Source organism: Sciurus vulgaris (genome assembly GCF_902686455.1).
Source record: "Sciurus vulgaris genome assembly, chromosome: 12".
NCBI classification, from domain to species: Eukaryota; Metazoa; Chordata; class Mammalia; order Rodentia; family Sciuridae; genus Sciurus; species Sciurus vulgaris.
Genome location: NC_136473.1, coordinates 105,615,014 through 105,641,848, shown reverse-complemented (window position 1 = coordinate 105,641,848; position 26,835 = coordinate 105,615,014). Strand labels below are relative to the sequence as shown.

The 26,835-nt window shown below is 48.3% G+C and overlaps 1 protein-coding gene across 7 annotated transcripts in view; it reads right to left on the bottom strand.

The window, feature by feature from the left end:
* Positions 1-26,835, bottom strand: part of TNR (tenascin R) — a 78,986-nt gene that overhangs the window by 27,898 nt on the left and 24,253 nt on the right. For 6 of the 7 annotated variants that reach the window (XM_079106362.1, XM_079106365.1, XM_079106366.1 and 3 more), the window contains 8 exons: positions 23,490-23,675; positions 11,614-11,703; positions 10,278-10,541; positions 9,438-9,707; positions 7,925-8,044; positions 6,633-6,779; positions 3,787-3,906; positions 786-929 (listed from right to left, as the gene is read on the bottom strand). In XM_079106362.1, the coding sequence (XP_078962488.1) occupies positions 786-929; positions 3,787-3,906; positions 6,633-6,779; positions 7,925-8,044; positions 9,438-9,707; positions 10,278-10,541; positions 11,614-11,703; positions 23,490-23,675 (1,341 nt within the window). The remainder of the gene's footprint in view (positions 1-785; positions 930-3,786; positions 3,907-6,632; positions 6,780-7,924; positions 8,045-9,437; positions 9,708-10,277; positions 10,542-11,613; positions 11,704-23,489; positions 23,676-26,835) is intronic. The other variant, XM_079106364.1, reaches the window with a different exon arrangement.

Below are 26,835 nucleotides of genomic sequence, written 5' to 3'. Positions count from 1 at the left end.
CTTTGCCCACCTCTGTGGGTTGCTCCCATGCTGCCCTGAGTTCTGGCTTGGAGGAGAGCCTAAGGGCACTCGTGGGTCAGAAGATAATCGTTCATTCTTGAAGTGACTCCCTGCTAGCTCACGTAGGCCTCTGGGCCTGGGAGTGACAGCTTCCCATCTGACCCCCTAAGCCTGGGACCATGATCCTGTTCAACTACCACGTGAGTTCATGTTGGAACTTACAACGTTCCCACCTTTTACCTTGGTCTACTGTTCTGGTCTTGGCCCTACTCAGCAACTCTCCCCATATATAGGTTTTTTGTTTTTGGTGGTGGTCCTGAGGATCAACCCAGGGCCTCATACATGTTAGGTGAGCACTCTACCACTGAGCTACATCCCAGGACTTCTTAATTTTATTTTGAGACAGGATTTCACTAAGTTTCTGAGGTTGGCCTCAAACTTGGAATCCTTCTGCCTCAACCTCCCAGTAGCTGGGATTGTAGGTGTGCCCCACCACACTGGGCCCACCCACGGCTCTTTAATATCTGACACATGCATTTCCAGTACTGACTTCTCCTGGCTTAGTTCTACTGCTGCTGCACGCACAGGGTAGGAGCAGGAGACCCGACGTGTGTGTTGGCCGAGAGATGCACTCACTCTCACCGTGTTGGGACCACACACTCGGTCAAAATAACAGCTCAGAGCTGCACTGCCCAAAGCCGGCAGACTGTCACTGAGGCCACCATCAGGAGATGGCCATTGCCAGGATCCACAGAGTCCAGGCGTGGAGGTGACCATGTACTCACGGGTGGAGAAGTTGGTGCTGATGGTACCGCTGGTGAGAGGCCCACTGGTGGCGTACATGGTGACGGTATAGTGGGTGCTAGGAAGTAGGTCCACGAGCTGGAATTCCTCACTGACTCCATCAACCAAGATGGTCTCCCCAGCACCTGAAATCAGATGAATGTGGATGAGGACAAAGTAAGACTGCTCAACTTACGGAAGAACTACCAAATCTAAACGCCTCACAAGAATTTAGTACTACAGAAGTTTCAAAAAACTCCTCTATAGGTTATCAAGCCTGGTGTCTTGTTCTTAAGAAGAATCCCCTCTCATAGCCTATTATATCCTGAGAAAAATATTCCTTCTAGGTCATGATTTCAAGATGGCTCCCAGGGCTTTCACAGGAACCCTTCACCCAGCATCCAAAGGTAGGAAAGAAGGTGGGAGTTCCCAGAAAACAACAAATAAACAAACAAACAAACAAAAAACCCCAACTCAAACAACCAACCAAACAAACATGAAACCTTATATGGAGGACGAATTCTCTCTATGTCTTATACCCAGATCTATGGAGTCACAAAAAATGAGTTGAATCCTTTGTCAATGTGACCTTTCCTCCCCACCACCTTTCCCAATCAAGAGCTCTCTCCTCTGACTAACAAAACCCAGCCTCCACCTCCTGTCACATTCCTGTGCAGTTCCAAAAGTCTCACAATCCTGGCTGTTTTTCTCTGGACCAGTCAAAGTTTAGCAGTGTCCCGGGTGAATGCAAAGCTTAGAAGAGAATCGAGAATAATAATTAAAATTCACTGACCAATGAAACAAACAGGCCAGGCTCTGCCTCTGTTTCTGCTGTTCATATTAATCTGTGGGTTTGAGGACCACCATGTGCTATGGTCACATGCCAAGCCTATTGCCAATCCAAGACCTTGATTTTGTCATCCCGTCTGCCTTGCCTAGTTGCTCTTTGGACCGGTGGACGGAGTTCTGCATTTAACCTTGCTATTGGAGTTTTGGACCACCTTTCCATCGATTAAAATATTTTTCAATTTGGATTCAATCAATCACAGTTTTGTTGTATACACAAATTTAGTAAGTATGTCCTCTCTGAATTCATTCAAGCTGTTGATAAAACTGTTCATTAGATCTGGGCCAAGCCCTCCATTAGGCAATTAGAATAATATTAAATCATTCAGCATTGGACCAAGTTTATCAGGCACATCTCCAAACTAGGAGGGCCTGATGTTTTAAGTTTATTGTGGTCTGAAGGCACGGACAGACATACAGACAAGTTTAAAAATTGGAAGAACATACATAACGACTCTCTTTTTAATACCTTCCCTTCAGTATTCCGCTGTTCCAATCACACCAAACTATGGCACTTCGTCAAACTCCTTGTCCTCTCCCACACCTCTGAAAATGCAGACAGGCTGCTCTTTTTCTTGGAATTCCTTTCTTCTTCTCTTCACCTTCTTAGCTTCCTCCTTTCTTCCCTTGAGCACCCGTCAGATGTGACCCGCCATGCTGGGTGCTGGCTTCTACCGTGATGCTGCTCGCGGGAAGTTGTGACTATTTACTTTTCTGCACCATCACTAGACGTGAGTTCCATGAGAACAAGAACTCGTGCCATGGTTCTGAATCTTTTCTAGCCTTGAAGAACTTGTGGCCCATGAGAGGGTATCAAAAGCATTTGCTGAGCGAACGGAAATTAATTGCCATGATGGAGACGTGTGCTTTGTATTTATGAACAGGTGTATTCAACTGCCTAGGGCAACCAGGAAAGCTTTGATGGAACAGACAGTGTTGAAACTAAGATTCAAAGGATGGATTTTTCTAGGCAGAACTGTGAGGAGAAAATTTCCTGGAGGAAATAAAAAAAGCATGTGCAGATGCATGGGGTCTCTAGAAAGCACAGGGAGAGTTAAGGAATGCCAGGTCACGACCGGGAGGGCCAGAGGGTGTCAAGATGGACTCAGAGGGGTCAGCAGAACTCGGTCACAGCAGCAATATCCATTCTTTGATGGAGTCCTTTCACTCCAAATATGAGGCACCATGTATTTTTTCATTTTAATGAAGGACCAAATGATATGCAGGGCTGTCCAATGCCTTGCTGAAACACAAATGTGCTAGCAGACTTGCCAATAAAAAGCCAGGGTGTAAAATGGCTTTGACAAAACTTATTCCTAGTGCACCTGTGTTGCTATGTAGCATTCACTAATTCCCTTTCCATTCTGTTGAAGAGTCTGTTTTAGTTTTTACTTTTCCAAGCTTTGACAATAAGTTTAGTTCTTTGCAGTTTACAGAACTGGCTTTCTATGCCATCTTTGAAAATCAAGGCATCTGCCTGCCTTCTGTTTTCTGGAGTCTTCATTTGCTAGATTTCTGAGTATAACCCACAACAATTCTGAGATCACATGTTTAATTTAGGCAGGGAAATAATTTTCCCAAGGCAGAGACTTGAAGTACACCATGTAATTTTGCTCTGGGTTTCTCTAGTCAATGTCAAATAACGTAAGATGAACAATCACAGTGACGATGACATTTAAAGTTAAGATTTCGTGTTGGTTCAGACTTGTGGGCTGGATATGGGCAGGGAAGACCACAACAGCAGGAAAGCTTAGCAGTTCTGGATCCCCTGTCACCTGCTACCACTTATTATCTGCTCCAGGCTTAGACCTATAATTTCAATGTTTTTCCTGCTCTGTCAATATCTAGAAAATTCTGCCCTCTTGTCTCTAGAGCTTTGGGCAAGGCTCAGCTTAGTCTGAGCTGTTGTTCTAGTGTTTCTTCTTCATTTGTGCATTTGCCCTTCCGGGACCTTCCAGACTTGGCTCCCGCAGTTCCTGCAGTTGGCAGTTGGCAGAGTTTGGGGCTATCCCGAGGCCTGAATGGTACAACTGAAGCAGGACATTGTTCAGTGTGTCCCTCAAATTCACAAAATGCTTTGTTTCTGCACTTCCATCCTGGTCTTCAGCCCCCGATCCCGACCACCCTGGCCTGGGGCACGGGCCCCAAGACCCTTACCTGCGAAGTGTGTGAGGACAATTACGTAGTTCTCCACATCGCCCGCTGGAGCCTTCCACTGCAGCAGGGCTTCCGTCGGGGTGATGTTGGTGGCGATCAGATCCACGGGGTTATCCATGGCTGGAACAGAACAGGAGAGATCAGTACAGGTAAGAGAGCTGCAGGCTGAAGTACAACCACATGCCTGTCCCTGAGGCAACCTGTGGCTGTGCTGCGGGCAAGTGAAGGGAGAGGAGACCTCTTCCTGTCTCCCCTCTGGCTTCACCAGCCCCTTCTCGTCTCCTTTTCCCCTTTCTCTCAACAATGCAGCACCCCCGCCGTTGCCCCAGTTCCCCTTTTTAATCCATTCAGGAATCTCTGAAGTGCAGAACATCACGGCAGGTGCCAGGGGGAAATTCGATGCATTCTTGTCGCCTTTTAGACACTTAAATCTAGATGGAGAAACTCAGAACATATAGAAATTGCTACGGTTCTCTGATGAATGAGATGATCCTGCTTCCCAGTCTACTTGCTCTTTCATCAATGTTAGGGTGTGCCTTGCGGAAAGATCTCTGTTGATGGACGTCAGGAAGTGTGGCGGAGGTGCAGGGGTGTCGCCACTCCGAGAACTTCAAGGGTTCTCAGAGAGCACTGCGGCTGACTGCAGGGGACTCGGGGTGCCTCCAAAGTCATAGCTGATTATTGAATTCCTGCTTCACTACTCCCAGGGCTCACTCTGGACGGATCCAGGGCATGGTTTGCTGTCCTGGGAGCCAAGGGGATTCTTGCGGGCTTAGCGAGTTAGGGAGCCTGTGGGGGCACAGAGCAGTCACATGACCAGCTCCCTATTCTTACTGCTCACACTGTATAAGCCTTTGCCTTATTACTGTGCTTCCCTTCCATCAGGTTGGATAAAATTGGGAATTATTTTAGAAATGGATGTTATTAAAACAGTTAAGGTATTGGCTCAACCTAAAGGTCATACAATTTACTGGGGGAACCAAAATCTGCTACTCATTTACCTGTTTTCTAATTGAATAATTTGGTTTTGTTTCCTTGTGTCCCTCATCACAAAGCAACAGCCAGAGAATATTTTTATGATTTAAAAATTTGAATTTTATCTATACTTGGTGGCTTCAGAGAGTTTTTCCAACGTAGCCCTTATTAGACTTCAGTTGGCTTGACTTCTCCTTGGCATGCATGGCACCCGTGAGATAGCACCACACCCTGCAGGAGTAATGTTTCTAGAAATTGTAGGATCACAGGCCTCAAGTTAAAGCAGCAACAAACCACCAGCCACCAACGATGATACTTCTGAGGACAATCCAGTCACTGGAAGCTGCCCAATAACTCTGCCCAACCTAGAAGAAGGGTGGCTTGGCCAAGTGTACCACTGCATATCTGCTTTAGAGGTACCTGTGGCTTATGGCCAGGAGCCGAGAATGAGCTTTGGACCCAAGCTCCCACTCTCATTTACCTCCAGGGGAGGAGGCTCTTGAAATCCATTTTATTGTTTTCAACAAGAAAAAGTTGAATTTCTGTAACATAATTTTCTAGAATTTTCAGGAAGGTGGAAAGGGGCTTCTTTTGACTCATTGGATGTTATTTCTGGTCAACATTTATTGACCAGATACTTCAGTGATTCATGGAAAGACTGAAATAAAAAACATGGCTGGGTTTTCTGTAGTCATAGACCTGGAAGGAGACTAGGAAAGAGTAGAATATTCTGTGCTTCTTGTGATGATGAACAATTTTTTACATTTGTGACACACACACACACACACACACACACACACACACACACACACATTTTACCATTGCCAAAAAAGAGATGCTGTTTCTGAGCTTGTGAGGATATCTAAAAAAGCAGCAAGGAATTCCAAGGCACATTTTCCTCATTCAGGAAATGCCGTTCTCAAGGGAAATGAAGCACCCTCAGGAAACCCAGGTGTTCTCTTAATGAGGCCATCTGCATGTTTTCCTATGTACTGTGTTAACTAGGAGGTGGTCTGGAAGTTGAGGAAAGAAAACTTGGGCTGTGCCTTCTAGTGACTTCTATAGCAAACCTTTGCTGGTCTGCATAGCACCCTCTCTGAGGGGTCAGAGAAGGTGGGCCGAGGAGCTACCTGAGGAGCTTTGCTCATCCACTGAGCTCATTTTTTAGGAGGAAGACATGGGATTGGGACTTCCCTTGGCCACTTTCCCACATTGCAAGCTGTGGCTCCCTTCCTCTAGCTCATTACACAGAAGCTGTCTGAGGATGCAGGAGGCACCTGGATCCCACTGAAGGATCCAACCGAGAACAGAGACCACACAGTGTCCCTGCAGGTGGCCCAGGATGCCACGCGGAGCCGCATTCCCTCCACTGCCTTCACCATGGTAAGGGAGTCAAGGCCACTGGTGCTGCTTCTCCCAGGAGCAAAGGCAGCCGCTTGGTGGTTTCTGGTCATACATGATGAAGAATCTCATGACCCCAACTTCCTGTCCCTGGAATGACAACAGTTTTCTTCTCTGAGGTGAAATTTCCTTCTCTGAGTCTTTTTAAAAATCAGATGGGATGATTCATTGTCTGTTCTGGAATTCACCTATATCGTATGTCTTTGAAAAGACATTATTCATTTTGGAAGTTCCAGGAAAATTCCTTATCTCAACCAATAAGACTCCGACAGGGAGACTCTAAGTTCCTACTATTGGACAAGAATATCAAGGGGGAGAGAAATCACAATTGTCCCTCCTGAGACAGGGGGGAGGCCTGAAGATGGCACCTCAGACCCCAGAACCAATGTTCTCCGTGTGAGCTTGCATGATGTCACTCTTGGGCTCTGGAGTCTGATGCAGGTCTACCGCCATCCGGGAGGCGCGCCTACCTGTGTGCACCAGAGTGCAGATGCGCTCGCTTTCCTCCCTGCCCCGCACACTGTTGAGGCTGATTTCATATTCGGTAGCTGGGTTCAGCCTGGAGATGGTGAATTCTGTCACAGTGTTGGGCACCACTGAACTGTCCAGCCGTCCTACTAAGGAAGAGCAGAATCCATCATTAAAACCTTGCTGCTTTCTCTCAATGAGATCAGAGGCATGGTCTACGTGGGGCACTGGGTCATGAAGCACAGATGGATCTGGGACTCAGCACTGGGCGTGAGGACGGGGAGATGAGCGGTTCATGGGCTGGAAACGTGAAGTTCAAAGAGGACTTGCATGCTTGTCCCACCCCTTCATTTTATGGGCTTCTTGGAGCAAAGAGAAATAAGCTATTTATTGGGTGGTGTTCTAACAGCCTAGTCCTCTTCGAGGCAATGACATTAAATCAGTTTAGAGCACACAGCTGCAAAGAGTGGTCCGTGCGGCTCAGAGACAGGGTAGCCTGGAAAGCTGTTGTGCCACACAGGGCACGCCCTCCACCTCATCACCAGAGACTCCTGCACTAGCAAGGAATGCCAGGGTGCAGGCCAGGCCGGGCCGACTTCCTCCGACTTACACCCTGGCTGGAGCAGCAGGAACAGGACTCATGGCTCCATTGGGCTTCGCTGGGTCTTTAGCTGACCTGAGATTCTAGTCTTGGGCTTTACCCTCTCTGGAAAGTGCTTGTGGTCCTGGCTCTTGGCAGATTCCTTTAGTGCTCTTTTATCGCATTGTAGAATGTAGATACTGATGACCAGCTTCCTCTGCTGGCAAAGGGCCTGATATCTGGGTGAATGTACTCACTCCCATTTTGAGAGGAGTTGGCAAATACAGGGTCCTGGGCTGTTCCTCATTGACGTATTCTCATTTTGAGGGAGCATGCCACAGAGAAGGGGAAGAAGGCAGGCAGGGCTCCATGTCCTCTGGGATACAATAGTTTTCCCATAATAATCTCTACCCAGCTCCAAACCCAGTTTGTCTTTTTTAAAATTTATTTTTATTTATTTATTTTTACAGACTGCATTTTGATTCATTGTACACAATTGGGGTACAACTTTTCATTTCTATGGTTGTGCACGATGTAGATTCACACCATTCATGTAATCATACATGTACATAGGGCAATGATGTCTGTCTCACTCCACCATCTTTCATACCCTCTCCTCATTTCCCTCTATGTAATCTAAAGTCCTTCCATTCTTCTCTCATCCCCCAACCACCAACTCCAGTTCATCTTTGAGAAATCAGATTATTTTATTACCTTGGGTAGGTCTATATGATACTCGGTAGTAATCAAAAGATGCAACAGGAGGGCTCCAGGAGACCATCACCGAGTCCTTGGTCACATTGCTAATTGTGATGTCTTTGGGAGGATCAATTCCTACAAAGAGCCAGGTGGTAGTGGGAAAAAGACAGCATGGTGTGAAAAAGGAACTTCTGTTCCTAGTTTTATGTTGACCAAGAGCCGATATGTCCCAGAGGCAGAGAAAACCCTGCTATATAATGGGGCAGCCTTCACACATGGTCAGTCTGATGTCTCACCTGAAACCTAGGAGATGTGGCCAAAGTGGTGCTCATGGAGAACCTTTTATTTATTTATTTATTTATTTATTTATTTATTTATTTATTGGGGTACCAGGGATTGAGCTCATGGGCACTTGATCACTGAGCCACATCCCCAGACAGTGTCTCACTGAGTTGCTTAGGCCTTGCTTTTGCTGAGGTGGGCTTTGACCTTGTGATCCTCCTGTCTAAGCCTCCTGAGTCACTGGGATTACAGGCATGTGTCACTGTGCCTGGGTCAAGGGAGACTTTTAACAACACAAAACCAAGCTGGCAAGGTCTGTACCTGTGCAGCAAAAACTACCCATCTAAAGGCCAACTAGAACTTTCTTTTAAGTCTATATGGTACGTGTTGAATTCAGAATAACATAGTTATTTTCTCTGGGGTAAACTTCTCTTGGAAAAACCCAACTTGCTCTTATCTCTTATTTTTTAGAAGACACCTTTGGTTCTATTTGGAAAAACTTCCTATTGACTGTAAAGTGACTTTAGAGCAGAAGCCCAGAACAAATCCACTTTCCTAGCTTGTATTTCATTTATGCTGGATACTTTTTTTTATTTTTTTGACTGTTAAGATATTTCAAGGTCAAACCAGCTGAGTGTTTAATCTACTTGTCCAGTTTGTGAGTTCTTGTTAGTATGTAGGAAACTACCAGAACACACAAGTTCTTACCCACATACACCTCAGATTTGAAATTGTATTTGGAAATGATAAGGTGGAAATGAGCCAACTGATCTCACAGCCTGTGTTCCCAAACAATGTATAAGTCACCCTATTCTCTGAGTGCCAGGTCACCACTTCATGGTAGCATGCCCATTCGGTGTGATTCTGAGGAACATCATCTGCACCAGTGGCCTTGCTGGGTAGTGAAGATGTGGATCTCCTGACCAGGAACAGCTGTCTCTTCACTCTAGAGGTCCCTTGGGAAGCTAGCTTTCTCCCAGGCTTTCTACTAGAGTGGTAGATCTGTAGACCAATGCATTCAAGTCTTGACCGCCTTGAGAAATTATTTCTATCCTACCTTCCAAATGGGAATTTCCCATGATCTTATCATCTAATGCAACACTGGAAGAAGTAACTGTTCCAGCACAGCTCACAGACCCCCTTTAGCCATAGAGGCTGACCCTGACTCTTTTGAAATTTTATTGAATCATCAAGGGTTACTGTGAAAAGCCCTTTCACCAACTGCTGTCCAATCTTTCAGCCTCACCTGTGGTTATGGAGCCCACGATGGGCTCAGAGGTCACTGTGCCATGGACAGCCACCAGGTTCACGATATACTCAGTGGCTGGCTGCAGACCCTTCAGGACAGCATGTCTCTTGGTGGCATCCAAGGAGACCTCCATCATCTCTTCCTCTTCATCCCGGGGGCTATAGTTCAGAATGAGTCTGTCTGCTGGGGGAGATGGGTCACTCCAGGTGATGTTGACACTAGAGGAAGTCACGTGAGAAAAGTGCAAATGGGAGATAGGGCGGAAGCCTGCAAAACACAGAAGGTGGATGGATCTGAAACACACGCTGGGCAGGGCCACTGGGTTAGAAAGCCCTGCTCCTCTCCTTCACAAGGGCCACCCCTTTACATGGTCCCAGAGGCTCCACCTCCTCACACTCTAGTACTGTCCCCCTCCTTTTCCCAAACCAGATACTGAAGAGTTAAGTCTGATAAGACCAGAAAACCCTTTAATACTGGTCCGGGATTTGGAATCTTCATCCTGGAAGGGATTTAAAGTGATCCCATGGATCCCAGAATGCCCACTGATGGAGTGCGGGCAGGAGAAGATAGAAAGAAGCAGCTACTTTGCCCAGACTAACAGAAAACCAGACACGAATTTTCAGGCCTGTGGCATCTCTGCCCAACCCTCCCCTTCTCTCCTAACCATCCTTTCTTGATAGACTTGTTAGTTTTTCCTCGTTGTCTTTTTCAACCCATATATTTTTTTCTCCCTTCTCTGAAGGAAATGGGGCTTTGAGAGAATGGATTGCCTGGATGCCCTTCATGCACTAAGAGCCACTCTCCCAGAACTCCATGGGCCTTCTGCCGCCCTGGTACCTGTGAAGGCATCTACTGTGGACTCCGAGCTCTGCTGCCGACCCCTCTCGGCGGTGATGGAGATGATGTACTCTGCGCCAGGCTCCAGATCCGTCAGTGTGTGCGAGGTTCTGTCCTTGGGTACCGTGATTTCTGAGGCAATCCCAGAGGATGGGGTGAAGGTAATTCGGTAGTGGTCAATGGGGCCACTGGCCTTGGTCCAGATGAGGGAGATGGAGGTCTCTGAGGAGGCTGTCACCATGAGGTCTCGGGGACTGTCAAGTTCTGTGGATCAACGTGAAGTGGCTTATTTTACGCAAGTTCCTTAGGAAGACCAGCATTCTCTGGACTACCCTGTGTGTTTCCAAGCTATCAGCAGGCTTGCCAAGCATGAGCCTTAGCTAGACATTGCTGATACTTGTTACACATTTTGTTAAGCAGTTTCTTTTTGAAAGATGGCCAGTGTCTTGGCAAAGAGAAGGACAATCTGCAGAAAGGTATTATTAGCTCTGACACCACTGGAATACAACTACCTCTGGGACAAAGCTGGCTGCTGATTTTTAAGTTCTTTATATTAATTTTCACTCTGCCTTTCTCAGTGGGTTAACACTGATGGCCTCTTTGTAGGGCCACCAGGAGCCACTGCCCAGGAGGGATACACCATTCCTGGCATTGGTCATTTCCCGTGGCTCTCCCATCCTGGCCCTAAGGTCACTTTGACTTGACTAACCAAGGGTGTACAGGTAACTAGATCTGAGTACTTCTGGACACCCTTGTCCTCGGGCTTCTTTAGTGAGGCTCATTGAACCTTGGGAACAGGGATTGGTCTGAAATCCCCAGCCCAGTCCTGCCCAGGCAGTTTTGTGTCTAAACTACTGGAATGACTATGAAATTTATTCAGGCTTTGGAAGCAAAACTGCTGGTTCCTGAGCATCAAGGGTCTCAAGTGGATTTTTCTACTGCCTTTGAATTTTATTTCCAAGTTTAGACCTTCACGCCAGTGACCTCTTTGAGGGCTGTGTTTTGGTGCAGACTGAAGATGGACTCTTCTGCTTGTTGTGGGGTTTCTAGACAGAAATGGAGACTGTGGTGGTGCCATCCTAGCTGGGGTTTCCCACCTCTGCTCTGCACGGCTTGGGGCAGCCCTTCAGGTCAGGAGGACCAAGCACACATCTCTGCGGGGGAGAGAGGGAGTCTGTCTTGCATGTCAGAGGCTAGAATTGGACCTAGAGTGGCTGTTGTCACTCGGCTGATAGCTGTCACCAGGGCCCTGTTCTCTGGGGGCTGGAAGATGCCTCCATGGCTCTGTGGGCTTACAGGGCTACCTAGTCTTCCTCAGCAGCATTTCCCTACTCACCCGTCCTCGCATTCATGGTGGCTGGCACGCTTTGTTGTGAGTTCATGATGGCAGATATTCCAACTCCATACTCAGTGCCGGGTACCAGATCTATCAGAAGATGCAGAAACAAACATTACTGTGTGTGGGTCGGGGGTGGGGTGTGGGAAGGGGGAAGGAGGGAAGATGATCTCAGACGTCTGTTCGGATCTTATGCTTTGTTTTCCTTGAGTCTGCCCCTAATTTTACCTAGTAAATCCTACTGTTCAGGAAATCCATACCAAGTCAATTCTAGTGTACAGCTTCCTTCTTGCTGCTGGTCTTGGAAAGGCAATGAGGCTGCCCTTGTCAATGGCCTTCAGAGGTGTGGTCACCTGTAGAAGGTCTCCCTCTGTACTTAGAGTCTCAAGATTGGCTAGAACTGGTGAAGGGGTTTCTTGCTTAAATTGTAAATTGGGGGAGAGTAGGCAATCAGGAGGGAGGATATGGACATGGGCCTTGAAGCATTTCTTGAACCTTGAACATAAGAACTACTCTGTACTTTTTATAGATAGGAGCTGAGGTCAGGGACTCCTGGGTGCTTTCTAGGTAGCAACAGTGGATGGGCTTTTTCTCTGAACACAGCCTGTCGGGATTTTACGGGAAGGGCATGCAGAAGCCAGTTGTGGAGGGCTCCCCACCAATGTCAGTGAGGCAGACCCAGAGTACTTAAAGCTATAGATCCCATTTTAGAATGACTTCTGGTAAGTCCAAGAGGGTGAAGGAAATGCTGGAACTGTCCAACATGTGCCTCTCAGTCCATCTTTCTGGGCTTTGTTATGAAGGACAGTGGACAGGCTCCCAGAATTCCCTGGGGTCTCTTCCTACTCTCTTCCACATTCATTTTCAGACCAACTGTTTTGACTGGTGTATTCGTTTTCTACTGACAAATTACCACAAATTTGCACATTTATGATCTCATGATCCAGGAGAGCTGAAGATTCACGGGGTTCAGCAGGGCTGTGCTCCTTCTGGAGGCCCTTGGTGGGGAGCCATCTGTCTGCCTTTCTCAGTGTGAGGAGGCTGCCTGCATTCCTTGGCTCACGTCCCCTTGATCTGTCTTCAAAGCCAGCAGCTAAGCATGATCAAATCTCTCTCTCTCTCCCTCCCTCCTTCTGATCTCGGTTTCCACTGTCACATCTGCACTGACTCCAACCTCCCTGCATCCATCTGGTTAGTACAGGATAAATTCCTCATCTCAAGACCTTTAATTCACTCATATCCATAAAGCCCGTCTTGCCATGTACGATGACATGTTCACAAGTGCTGGAGATGAGAACGTGGACATCTTTGCAGACCATTATTCCATCTGACCCCAACAGGGTCATTTATCATGATTGTGATTCTAGAAAAAAACAACAGAATCTAATTATCACCCCTGGAATCTCTAAGGGTCACTCTAAGTCCTGCTTGGCTTTTTGTGAGACCTTATGTGGTCTCCCCAGAACCATGGATTATTATGATGCTATCCTGTGTTTGTATGACATTGATGCTTTTCAGAATTGAATGTCATTCCATAAAAAACAGCATGATATTGGCACCAAAACAGACATGTAGACCAATGGTAAAGAATAGAAGACACAGAGACAAACCCACATAAATACAGTTGTCTCATACTAGACAAAGGAGCCAAAAATATTCACTGGAGAAAAGATAGCCTCTTCAACAAACGGTTCTGGGAAAATTGGAAAGACACATGTAACAAAATGAAATTAAACCCCTATCTCTCACCCTGAGCAAAACTCAACTCAAAGTGGATCAAAGACTTAGGCATTAGACCAGAAACCCTGTGCCTAATAGAAGAAAAAGAAGGTCTAAATCTTCACCATGTTGGCTTAGGATCTGACTTCCTTAACAAGACTCCTAAAGTGCAAGAAATAAAATCAAGAATCAATAAATGGGATGGATTCAAACTAAAAAGTTTCTTAGAAAAGGAAACAACCAATAACATGAAGAGAGAGCCTATAGAATGGGAAAAAATCTTTACCACATGCACCTCAGATAGAGCACTAATCTCCAGGATATATAAAGAACTCAAAAAACTTAACACCAAAAATCCAAATAACCCAATCCATAAATGGGCTAAGGAATTGAACAGACACTTCACAGAAGAAATGCAATTGATCAACAAATTTATGAAAAATGTTCAACATCTTTAGCAGTTAGAGAAATGCAAATCAAAACTTAGATTTCATCTCATCCTAGTCAGGGTGGCAATTATCAAAAATACAAACAACAATAAATGTTGGCAAGGATGTGGGGAAAAAGGTGCACTCATACATTGCTGGTAGAAATACAAATTGGTGCAACAATTATGGAAAGCAGTATGGAGATTCTTCAGAAAACTTAGAATAGAACCACCATTTGACCCAGCTATCCCACTCCTCAGTTTATACCCAAAGGACTTAAATTCAACATACTACAATGATGCAGCCACATCAATGTTTATAGCACCTCAACTCATAATAGCAAAACTATGGAATCAACCTAGGTGTCCTTCAACAGATAAATGGATTAAAAAAATGTGATATGTGTGTGTGTGTATGTGTGGGTATGTTTTGTTCTCCTTGAGTCTGCTCCTAATTTTACCTAGTAAATCCTACTATTCAGGAAATCCATACCAAGTCAATTCTAGTGTAAAGTTTCCTTTTTGCTGCTGCTTGGAAAGGCAATGAGGTTACCCTTGTCAATGACCTTCAGAGGTGTGGTCATATATATATATATATATATATATATATATATATATATATATACACCACCCCCCCCACACCACACACACACACACACACACACACACACACACACACACACACACTGGACTATTACTCAGCCTTAAGAAAGAATGAAATTATGGCATTGCAGGTAAATGGATGGAGCTGGAGAATATCACACTAAGTGAAATAAGCCAATTCCAAAAGAACAAAGGTTGAAAGTTTTCTCTGATATGTGGATGCTAATTCACAATAAGCAGGGAGGGGCTAGGGAAGAATAGAGGTACTTTAGATGTGGTACAGGGGAGTGAAGGGAGGGGAGGGGGTCTGGGAGTAGGAAGGATTGTAGAATGAATCAGACATTATTATCCAATGTGCATATATAACTATACTGTTAGAGGGGTTTTTACATCGTGTACAACCAGAAAAATGAGAAATCATACTGTCATGTATAACTAATTAAGGCAAATTTAAAAAGTGTTGAATGTGTTCTGGATTCTCACCACTTCCTTGAGAGGAAGGTGGGAGGCCTGCTTTCTTCATCTGTATTAGTTTTCTGAGGCTCTTGCAATAAATTCCTGCAAACTGGTTATTTAAAACTAAAGAAAGTCACTCTCTCACAGTTCTGGAGCCTAGAAGGGTGAATCGAGGGCCAACAGGGCCATAGTCCCTCTGAAGGTTCTATGGGGCCACTCCCTTGCCTCTCCCTGGCTTTTGGTAGTTGATGGCAATGCTCGGCATGGCCTGGAGTACCTCTGAATCACCACACCCTCCGCCTCTGGGTCTTGTGGCGTTCTCTCTGTGCGTCTGTGACTTCTCTTCTGATAAGAACACCAGTCACATTGGATTTAGGGCTTGCACTAATCCAGTATGATCTCATGTTAACTAGATTATGTCTCCAAAGACCATATTTCCAAATGAGGTCACATCTCCTGGTTCTGGTGGATATGCATTTTCAGAGAATGATGTTCAACTCAGTACACCATCTTTTACAAAGAGAAATTGAGGCACAGAGAAGGCTATGATGAGCTAGAGATGATGACTCCTAGACTTCTGGTTTGAGAGTTCAGGGCTTTTGGGAGAATTGGGAAGCACCCCAACACCCATCATCTCCCACTGCCAGAGGCAGTGGATTCCCAGGGCAGCTGTGTCTGCCCTGAGATTCCTGAGGTAATGCAAATTTCATAGGAACTGCTTTGAACAATCATCCTTTAACAAATGGCTTGGTTTAGTCAAGGGGAAGGTTTCATGGTGACCAGGCCCCCTGACAACAGCTTTGGTACAGGCTACACCACCCCACCTCCATGGCGAGTGTGGAAGAAACCACCTGGTCTTACTGGCCACATTCCATAGAAGGAATGGAAGGAATGCAGTCTCGCAGGCATTAGGATGAGCTCCCTTTTCTTCCTTCCTGAACCAGTTACACCCATATCCTAACCCTTAGTTCTTTCTTTAACGTCAGGTGAGGTCAAGTTGAAGTCTGACACACTGTTTTATGTGGAGGTCTGCACCTTCCACAGGTGTAACTGATTCTTAACATCTTTGGGTCTCAATTTCTGTAGAATGGGAATGACACCAATGTCTGTCTAGGTGAGGATTAAGCACCTGGCCTGTAGTGACAGTAGCCAAGGTTATTATTACCTAGCTCAGGAAACTACTCTGGGATTTTGAGTCCTGTGGTGTAGGTGGTTTCATGAACTATGTAAAGTACCCTAGGCAGGCACAGGTTGGTCCTTGGTACACCTGTAGTTTTGGGGTTGCTGAGGTATAACTTGTTGACTCTGATGGAAACCAAAGATTCAGAGTTGATGGGGGTCAGTGTGGAGGTTGTCTTAGCTCAGGGAGCACGTTTCTCTAGATCGAGTGGTGTTTGCAACACCCCCAGATCTGTTCAAAGCACACGCTTACTTCTGTCAATATGTGCGGTGAGTCCCAGGTACATCCTTGGTTGAAGAAGTTAGATTACCTTTGGGACATAAACTACTCTTCTCAGGCAACTGATTGAGACCTTCAATTGCCTATAATGAGGTAGAAATTCTCCGACGTAGATGAAGGGTGACAGATTGAGGGAGAAAGACAGGAATTATATGTTGCCAAACGGATCTAACATGTAATGCTTCCATCCGAGTTCCTTATTTATGAAGCTTAAATGAAACGTTCAATAATTTACAACAGAATCATCTTCTTCCAGAAAATGGCAGAGCAGAATTTAAAGCACTCGCTTCCCAGGTCTCCTGCCTAGGGGACGGGGAGAGGGACTCACGTCTAGGTTTGTGCCTGCTGCCTGCCTTTGATTTTCAGCAGCTTTCTTCCTGCACTAGAAGTGAATTGTTGCTCTTTGCCAGCAGGTAAGATGCAGTTCTGCTGGAAAAGACGATGTGTAAGGGAGGCATACCTGGGATACCTCTCTACCAGCGCTCCGGGGACTCCTAGGGAGTTCTTACTTCAAGACCCCTGAGCTCCCCTTCCATCCAACTCCTGCACATGGCAGCACATAAATGGCTCTCTTCTCTTTCTCAACAAAAGCTCAGAAAATTTGTCCCATAGGAACCCGTCTCGCTCCACCCCTTATAGACCTTCCGGTGTTCGGCCTGGAGGCAGACACTTTCCCAACTCTCCCCACACACCCTCCTGATCTTCTCTGAACCCCTAAAGCACACAGGTCTTCTGCTTGACAAATATTATTGAGGTCATCCTTTGTGGGCTGGGGATACCAGCAAGCTGAAGGGTCATTCCCCTTTGGGGAATCTAAAGGAATCTGTACTGAAAAAGCAAATTAATTATTGACCGAGCACCCATGATATGCCAAGCACTGAGCTACATGCAAAAGGCAATCTAGAAGAATCATGAAGAAGAAAGGGAAGGAGGGATGAAGGGATAAAAAATGAAGAAATTTTGGGTGTCTTATGACCACAAATACAGTTATAATTGCAACTTCTTGGAGATCACACACATTATCTTATTTAATTTCCCGTAGCTCTGCTGGGAGGGTTTAGCTCATGCACCAAGAGGTTCCAAAAAACCTATTCCTGATCAAGATCACAAAGCTGGTATTGGAGAAAGCTAGGTTTAGAATGCAAGTCTCTTGCTCTTTCTGGTCCCTTTCCATAAGAGTCTCACAAGATGGCAGTGGGGATAGACAAAGCAACTTGGAATTTGAGAGTGGTGTGGTCACACACTGTGGGCTGCTAAGAGCCACCGCAGAGGGGTATGTGATCAGTACAGGCTGGAGTCCAAGAATGGTCTCGAGTAGGACCTGAAAGCTCTGTGGAGGGAAGGAAATATGGAATTCTTTGGTGATCAGAATGGGCCATGGTCAGCAGTAATAGGTAAATTAGGGCCCAGAGAGCAATGGGGAGGAGCAAAGCTCACCCGCACACAAGGCCTAGGGTGACATGAAGCAGAAGGCCTCCCCTCCTGTTTAGGAAACCTCCTCCCCACGCTGGCTGCTGCTAGTGGGGAGAGCAGGGTGGTGGGGGAGGAGGAGGCTGAGAAGCTGTCACTGCTGTCCATTGCCCAGTGAAAGCATGAGTGAGATGCCGCAGCCTTGGTTGGGTTTGGGTGAGCATGAAGACATATGGACCTTCCATCTCCAAATCCTCGGGCTCAAGCTCCAGTCCACCTCTCTGGGGACAGGGATTGAGTTGGCCTGGGTGCACCAGACCCTGCCTACAGAGAGGGAAAAACAGAACCCTGTCCTGAAAGAAGTTGCAATTATGTTTTCATAATTTGTTAGTTTCAATTATGTTTTCCAATGGTTATTGTTAGTTTTCACGTCTGTCTCTTCACTGCTATCTTAGGTCTTTGGGCTAAAGGACCTAATTTTTGTTTTTCAGGATGAAGTGTAGTGGAAAAATAAACATGGTGCAGAAGCAGCTGATGCCCGGGGTGGTAGGGAGATTTCCAGAGAGAGTGTCTACACTGGGATTTTTTTAAAAATATTTTTTTTAGTTGTCAAAGGACATTTATTTTACTTATTTATATGTGATGCTGAGAATCGAACCCAGTGCCTCACACATGCTACCCAGTCCTCTACCACTGAGCCCCAACCCCAGCCCTCTATGCTGGGTTTTGAAGGCTCTTGCGGCCAGTTGGCTTGGGGAGGGCATTCCAGGCAGAGGGAACAGCATGTGCCAAAGCAGATCTATTAAAATTATTCATGAATCTAGGGTCAGGCCTCACCACAAGCAAATTTTCCAGTGGTGGAATTTGGAAACCAGAGATTTCAGAGATGGAGAGATGCTTGAAGATGAAGGATCTTCTGAGAGCCCCTGAAATCACAACTGATAGGCAAAGATCCACTTCTTGATTAAATGGAGAGCTAAGCCCCCACGCTTCTTAGATAAGAAGGTACTTCAGCAGGTTTCCCTGGATGAGGCTGGCTTTTGAGGACATCCCTCTGCTCTTTGGGTGTGAATGATGTTCAAGTATCAAGAAGAGCTGTCAACTCCACCCTGATTGTAAAACCATATTTACAAAGAAGAATAACATTAAAGAGTGTTCTCAGAGGGAACTTTCCTGTTGCCAGTGAAATTAGTGAGGCTCATGGCTCGTCACCCCTGTCCTGCTGGAGCACCCTCTTTGTGGATCTTTCTGTAAACCAAGTGCTCCCTGCTGAAGAAGCCAATGCAGAAGCGGAGACAGGCCACTGGCTTTTCCCCTGGGCCTGTTTTCCCCAGGCTGTCAACTCTAGAGGGTCAGGCTCCCTGTGTCCCGACTCAACGAGGTGTATGGGTGCCTCCGCCCTTCCTTCCTCTCCTGCTTCGGTCTCTAGCCCACTCTCACCTTCCTGCCCCTCAACCCCTAGAAGTGACCTTGTTTTTTGAGGGTGTCTCACCAAAGTGACCACTTGGGGTCACTGTGACCTCATCCAGAGATGACTGAGCACACTGGCCCTGGTCTCAGGCCCAGCACCCTGACCCTCTCAGGAGATACCGCAGGGCACTGAGGACCTGGTGCTGATGTGGCATTTGTGCACTGACCATGAGGGAGTGATGATGGGGTGCTGGGGACCCTGAGGGCCTGGCTGGCAAGGGGACCGGGAGTTCCTTCTAGAAGATCCTCCGCTGGACTAGTGTGGTCTTCTGCCACCGCACCTTGAGGATCTCGGCATCTCACCACTCACCCCACCAGGGCCTGCGTGACAAACATGGAGATCGGTAGGGGCCTGCCCCTGCATCCCCTGGCAACCGGAGGCCTGGAAGGTGATATAACCTGATGAAGACATGCTTGCACACACCAGCATATATGTGTGCACCTGATGTGTGAATGCGTGTGCATGGCACACGTATGTGTGTGTGTGAGTGCATGTGGGGTGTGAGTGTGGGTGTGCCCGTGCCTGAGTGATTTGCATGTGTGTATGAGTATGGAATGAGAGTGAGTGTGTGTGTGTGGTGTGTGAATGTGAGCGTGTATGTGCATGTGTGAGTGATTTTGTCACGTGTGAGCGGCAATGAGTCTGTTTCCTTGCAGTCCGGGGCTAGGTCATGATGTCGTCAGGACTGAGGCCCTGGCTTTCCTGAGCCCATAGGTGACTTTTCTGATGAGCAGCTATGGCTGCAGGCAGAGGCGTCCTGTGGGGAGGTGGCTGCTGGCAGGGGGGGTCTCGTGAGGTCTTATGAGGCCAGCTCCTTTCTCTTGTCTGCTTGGTCCTGGGGACCCTGGAGGGTGGTCTCTGTGCATGAGGGAGGTCGGGGGAGAGAGCACAGGTGCTGAGGACATACCCCTCTGCCTTCCAGGTGAATGTGGTGACCACACGTGCCTCTCCAATGACCCATCAGAGGGGTCACAGCAGGCAGAGTGACCAGGGTGGTGTTGGCAAGTTGTACTAGTCCCAGTCCCAGGGAGAGGCTGCTTCTGGACTACCTTCCAGTCAGGGGCCCAGAACCTCCCTTCTTGACTCATTCTCTGTCTCCTTCCTGTGTCCTTTAGTTTTCCGTGTTGGCTACTTGTTTTGGGCTGCCACCCAGGAATCAGAGTGGTGTCCCCGGTTCCCACTGCATAGTGCCAGGTTCTAACCTGAAGGTGCCTTGATGAGCACTCAGGGACCCTTTGGGACTTCAGGTATGGTACACAGGCCAAGCAGCTGTCACCCCCCTAAGAGGCTGGGCCAGAACAGGCTTATCATGAAAGACATAGAAGCCAGCAGAGCAGAGGAAAAATCATCGCAGACACTGAGTCTGTTGTTCAGAAACAAATTCATGCTCCAGAGGGAATGCTCTGGGCATGGCTCACAGAGAAGGATGGGAAGGACGTCTGGCATTGCCGGCCAACCCTGGGCTCTGTGTGGTGAAGAGTGAGGTCTGTGAGGCGGGGACTGGGCTGTGTGGGAACAGTTCAGAGTCACGGAGTCGGGAAGGGACTGGATCCCACAGCAAAGGGGCCAGTGCTGGCCTCAGAGATAACACCTCTGCAATCCAGGTGCCACTGTGGTAAGGGTTGAGGTCCACTGTGGGAAGAGAGGGGGCTGCCTGTGTGCCCAGGGATGACAGGCTGCCCGGTCTCAGCTTTGTGCGGGTGAAGAACAATACAAACTTTCCAATGGCTACTGAGTGCTCGTGTTAGCAGCTCTGTGTGACCTCAGGGAAGACTCACAGTGACCCTCGGAGGTGGGTGGTGGCAGCCCCACTTTACAGAGGGAGAAACACAGGCCAAGAGCTCTTGCTGGTGGCCCAAATCCCACAGGAAGGGGTGAGCCTGGATTCAAGTCCAAAGGCTGGACCCTGAGCATGTCGCACAGGCATTGGCCTCAGGTCTCAGCAGGCCTCAGAGGCTGAAGGCTTTCCTCTTCAGGGTCCACGTAGGGCGGTGAGGGAGGAAGCTCAGCTCTTTGGAACTCAGATCGAGCTGCTCCCTTGCCTGCTTCTCTCCTTCAGGGCCCTTTCTTTTCTTCCCCTTAAAACTACCGCAAGACAGCAAGCCACCCTGGTAGCTGGAGACTCAGCAGCTACTCCTGTCCTTTACTTGGCTTCCTTCCATAACTACAATCCTTCCTTAAATCACATAAAGCGATTCGTCTTCATAAACCACCCCGGCTGTGAGCTCCCTGGGATAATTGTGTGATGGGTGTGTGTGTGTGTGTGTGTGTGTGTGTGATTTTTTCATAAGCCCAATCCAGCAAACACGCTAACCTATCTAAGCCACCACGCAGTAACAACTTCCCCGTCCCTTACAGTCTGTGGGATGAATCTGGACCATGCCTTCCATCTGGCTTCTCTAGTAGGAAGCAGCAGCCGTGGAAGGAGAACCTCCAGACTGGGACTCAAGAACCGACTTCGAATCACAGCTGCAGCCCTTGCTAGCTCTGCTAACCCGGGCAAATTTCCAGACTCCAGGAGCCTCCATTTCCTCATCTATCAAATGGGGTTGCTAGCAATACCTGCCACATGAGGCTTCTGTGAGGATGAAAGAAGCTGTAACTAAGCGAAGGTGCCTGGAATAAGACAGACAATCATGAGTGCAGACTCCCATTTTCCCGAAGGGGAAACAATAGCCGGGACGTGACTGGGCTGTCCACATCCCGCTTGACTTCGTGGCGTGGCCATTCAGACAACCGGCCGTCATTTGTGTAAAGCTGCTAATTGCCAAAGGGGCTGTGGCGTAGGCAGAGTGGTCGCCTTTCCTCCTCTACCATCCAGACCTCGGTCTAGCTTAACGTTGTGAATGTCTCCAGCCCTGGCGGGGCCCCTACACCAGCTGCTCCGTCCTTCCTGTCTGACTCACCCTGCACACCTGCTTGGTCAGCAGACCTCCCTGTCTCCTGCTGTATACTCAGGAGCACACCTGTCTGGAAAAGACATTTTTATATTTACTTTAACGGGCTTCACTTGGCAAGGAGGTCTGGGATTTCAGCTCAGGAGGAAGACAGCTTTGATTATACGGCCGCCCTTGTTTACTCTTTGCTGGGGATCCCTTGTCTGGGGAGACGGCAAGTGCTTCTGCAAGACGAGTCAAACAGACGGTGAGCACATGGGGGCCCTGGCCTGCGCCTCTCTGCCCAGCAACACCTTCCTCAGGACCCAGGGCCTGCATTTGTAGTCGCCCACCCTGGGCAGAGGTCTGGCAGGCAGGTTCTCTTGGATGGGTGTGCTGAAGGGCCACACAGGAGCGCTGTCTGGTCTCGTGTCCCTGAGGTCAGCACGTTCTCCAGTCAGGTGTAGTGGGCGCTGGCCACTGCCTTAGCCCTCTGCACCACTGCTCTTGTTAAACCCACCAACAGCCTCCTGACCGACCTCTGCCCTTGACCTCCTCTGCATACAAATAATAATCACATCACTTCATTTAAAAATCCCTCAACGGTTCCTCACCGCCCTCAAGAATAAACCCAAAAGTTTTTACAGGGTATGTGAGGATGCAGGCTGTCACCTCGGCATTGGCCTCTTGCAGTCTGCGACCAGTCATAGTAAACTTCTGCAGTTTCATTCATCCATCCCTTCAAGAAACACTGATCTAGGGCCTGGTCTATTCTAGACACTGTCCTGGACCCTGAGGACTCAATGAGGAGCAAAGCAAGCGTGGTCTAGCTTCCCAGAGCATCAAGACCAGGTGAAGATCCACTGTGACGTGGTCATGCCCATGTGTCAGAGGCATCTTGAGCTGTGCGGAGAGGCGAGTCGGACAGCATGATCTGACTTCCCTTGGGAACCACGTGGGCTCCTTGCAAAGTGACATGTCAGCTGGGGGTGGAGAGGAAGCCAGCGCGAACAGCAACAGCCCCAGGGCGGGAGCACAGCATGTCTGAGGAAATCCCAGGCCTGTGGGGCGGAGCAGAGAGCTGCAGGGGACGGGGAGGAGGTGGGGCTGGGAAGCAGGGGCTGGGCAGGGCAGGGCTGCAGGCTAAGGGTTTGAGCTCACCCTGAGCGCAACGGGCAGGCCCTGGAGCGCGCACAGTGAGACAGCATCACCAAGAAAGTGCTGTTTTGACAATTAGACAGACCTGAAGGTAACGGGAGGAGGCGAGTGCAGAGGTTCAGGGAAGGGACAGGAGTAGCTCGGACTAGGTGATGTCAGCGGTGGAAAGTGGCAGAGGTACTTCATAGGACCAGATTAAACAGATTAATCAGGAGCATTTGTTGATGGGTTGGCTGTGGGGAGAGGGACCTGAGAGACAGCTGAGCAACCATCGTGCCCCCAAGAGACAGCACTTACCTGTGAGGGTGGCCCTGGTGGTTGGACCAATGCCCTTGGGGACCAGCACCTCATGGTATTGCTCCCCCGCCAGTGTGCTGTACACAACCTTGTACTCCTGAACTTCTGCCTCGCTGTTATCCCACTCAAGGTCAAGGCTGGTTGCCGTGCGGGAACCGACTCGTAAATTCTTGGGGGCATCAATCTCTAAAAATAGACAGACACCACCAACATCACACCTGATAATGTGCATTTGTGGTGCACCTTGGATTTTAAAAATCTTTGGGGTGAGAGTCTGCGCTTCCTGACCCTCTGCCTCACATCTGAGTGAACCCTGCTTCTGCCCCTAGCTTTTTGGTCTGCCCCCCAGCAAATCCCTTGGTCTGGTTGTAGGGTTTTACTTGGGAGTTAGACAGCAATACACTTTGCGATTCCCCACGCCCAGCCAAGGATTCCAGGGGTGTTTTAGAAACTTGAAAAGGAGCCAACTAATATAACAGACTCCAAAACAAAGGGAACCCTAGTAGGAGAAAATCAGGGATAATTCCCACATGATTAAAATAGAAGAGAACAAAATCAAATTTGACCATCAAGCAGAGAGGAGGGTTGACTTCAAGCTGTCCTGGAGTTTACTGCTATAGAAATAGCCGAAAGGTTTATGGGTCGGAAATTAAAATGCAGACGGAATGAGGTACTGGAAAGAATATGGGCTTTGGAGGCAAGCTTCAGTTTGATTTCCAGCTCTGACACCTCAGTAATGGGCCATGGACAAGTCTTTCAGTCTCACTAGGACTTGGCCACTTCTGTAAAAGAAGCAAAGAATGCCATCATTACAGGTTGCTGTACGGATTAGACAATACATGGGAGGTGGGTTGCCTGGTGCCTGGTGCGAAAATAGGTGTGCAGACTCGGGGCTGGCTTCCTGTTGCCTCTGAAGCTCTTCCTGAGTTCCAACAGTATTGCACCCTGACGCTTGCTCTGGGCTTCCAAGAATCCCAATGCAATGAAGGGAGTATCAGTATTGGTGTCTCTCCCACAACCCCAAGAAACTGCTTCACTCCCTGAAAACTGACCTTCTCGTCTTGTCAGACTCCTCTGAGGATGAACGACATGAACAACTAGGTGTGACCCTGAAAAACTGCAGCTTAAAAGGTTCTCCTCTCTGAGACTCAGTCTTAACTTTGGAGCAAACCAGTCCCTCACTCCAAGCAGACCTCCCATGGGCCCGCTGTGATCTGCGAAAGCAAGGCAAGGATCCCAGATCCTTCTTGCAAAGAGGAGAATGCTGCACATCCACCCAAAAGCAGAGGCTCGGGTGTGAGAAGTGTTCTGTTTAGCGATGTAAATTGGGAGAATCTTTTAGCAGATTTATGTCTCTGCAGCTTGTTTTTCTGAGAACTGTTTTTCACTCTAAGTACTTTAGCATGGGGCGCTGAGGATTCCTGATGTGTCGTGCGTGCTATTGCTCGAGCAGTTGGGCGGAGGAGCCTGTGGAGGCACGCGCCTGACGTCACAGCCCTGAGTGCCATGGGGGGGCTCGCCTGGGCCAGACCTAGAAGTGCCACCTGAACTGAACTGGAGCAAGAACAACCAGGCTAGGGTTCAGGGGGAGACCTGCACCTAGAGTATTCATGGCTGAAAAACCTGTCTTGGAAATGTCCTCTTCTATAGACACAGAGTGGACTCCCTGCCAACGGTTCTGGGATTTTTCTTCTTAGGGCCTATGCCCTGTGGATGGGGCAGCGTTTTCTCTGAAGGGGCTAGACGCTTCCGATGACAACAACACTAAAGGGCTCTGGAACACGAGCTTGAAAGGGGAACCTCAGAGCTGGGCTGAGGTGAACTAACTGGCTGTCTCGGGGTCTGGAGGCCTGGCTTCCAGGAGGGGCCGCTGAGGGGCACCCTGCTAGATGGGAACAGAGCTGGTTTCTGAGGCACTGGCAGGTCTGAGCAAGGCAAAGGCAGATGGATAATGGGGGCCGTGGAGGGACTTGTGGCTGTGAACGTTCACACACAGGCTAGATCACCTCACTCCCTGGTGTGAGCCTTCGCTGCTGCTCCCATTAGGAGCTCTGGGTCCTCCCTGCGGGGCTCTGGCTGACCCGGCCGGCCTGCTCTGCACGCCTCGCCCTGGCCTGCGTCCACCCTACTCCTGTGCTCCAGCTGGTCTGCCTTTTCCTGTTCTTGAAACACATCAAGCTAATCCCTACCTCAGGGCCCGTGCACTGGCTCCTGCCTCTGCCGGAATGATCTCCAGATCCCGCCTGACTTAGGTCATTGAGATGTTAGTCACAATGTCACTTCCTCAGAGGACTTTCCAAACTGCTCGGTCCAGCGGATGCCTCCATCTCATCCATTTCACTTCTCATCCTGCTGCTCACAGTGACAACGATCTTGTATATTTCTTTCCTTTTTGCTGGCCAGTTTCCCCCATGAGGATGTCATGCACGTGACCCAGGTCTTGTCTAGTTTGTTCTCCACCCTTAGTGCCTACCACAGTGCCTGGCACCCAGCAGATGTTCAATAAATACACACCGAGCGACTGAGTGAACACGGTCGGCGCTCTGTTCTGTTGGCTGATGCAAAGCCTCTGCAAAAGTCTTGTCAACTATTTAGCTCTGGGGCTTGGGCCACGGTTGGGGTGATACAAGGAGACAAGCAGCTTTGGCTGAGGACAGCTGGTGTGGCAGGGGCAGGACGTCCCCACATCCTCTGCCATCTGTAGCCAGAATCTCGGCTGGGGAGACAAAGGCCATTCAGGTTGAACTTGGGAAAGAATTTCCATGAGAACCCCAGAGTGCAATCACTGAGCGGCAGGTGGGACTTGAACCTTTCTGGTGTTCATATTAGTTTTCCAGGGCTGCCATCATGGTATCCCAAATTGGATATCTTTACAGAAAATTATCGTCTAAAAGTCTACAATCGATGTATTGGCAGGGTTGCTTCTTCAGAGGGCTGTGGGAGAGTGGCGTGTCTCTCCTGACTTCTAATGAGCTGCTAGCTATCTTTGGTGCTTCTGTTTCTATCTCTGCCCTCATCTTCCTGTGGCGTTTTCTTTGTGAGCATGTCTGTCTCTGTTCAAAGTTCCCCTTTTTATAAGGACGTTGTCATATTGGAATAGGACCAATCTTAATGACCTTATCTTAATTTGCCTAGAACCTGTTTCCAAATAAGGTCACATTTATATGCACTAGGGTTTCAAGAACTTTTCAGGGGACACAATGCAACCCCTATCAGCATTAAGGAGACCTCTGGGAGCATCTGGTCAAGTGCCCTGGTGGCCAAATTTTGTGGCTTGAGGCTTATGGTCAAAGATGTTTTCTGTAGGGACAGCAAGAGTCCAGGCACAGTGGCACCCCCGTGAGGG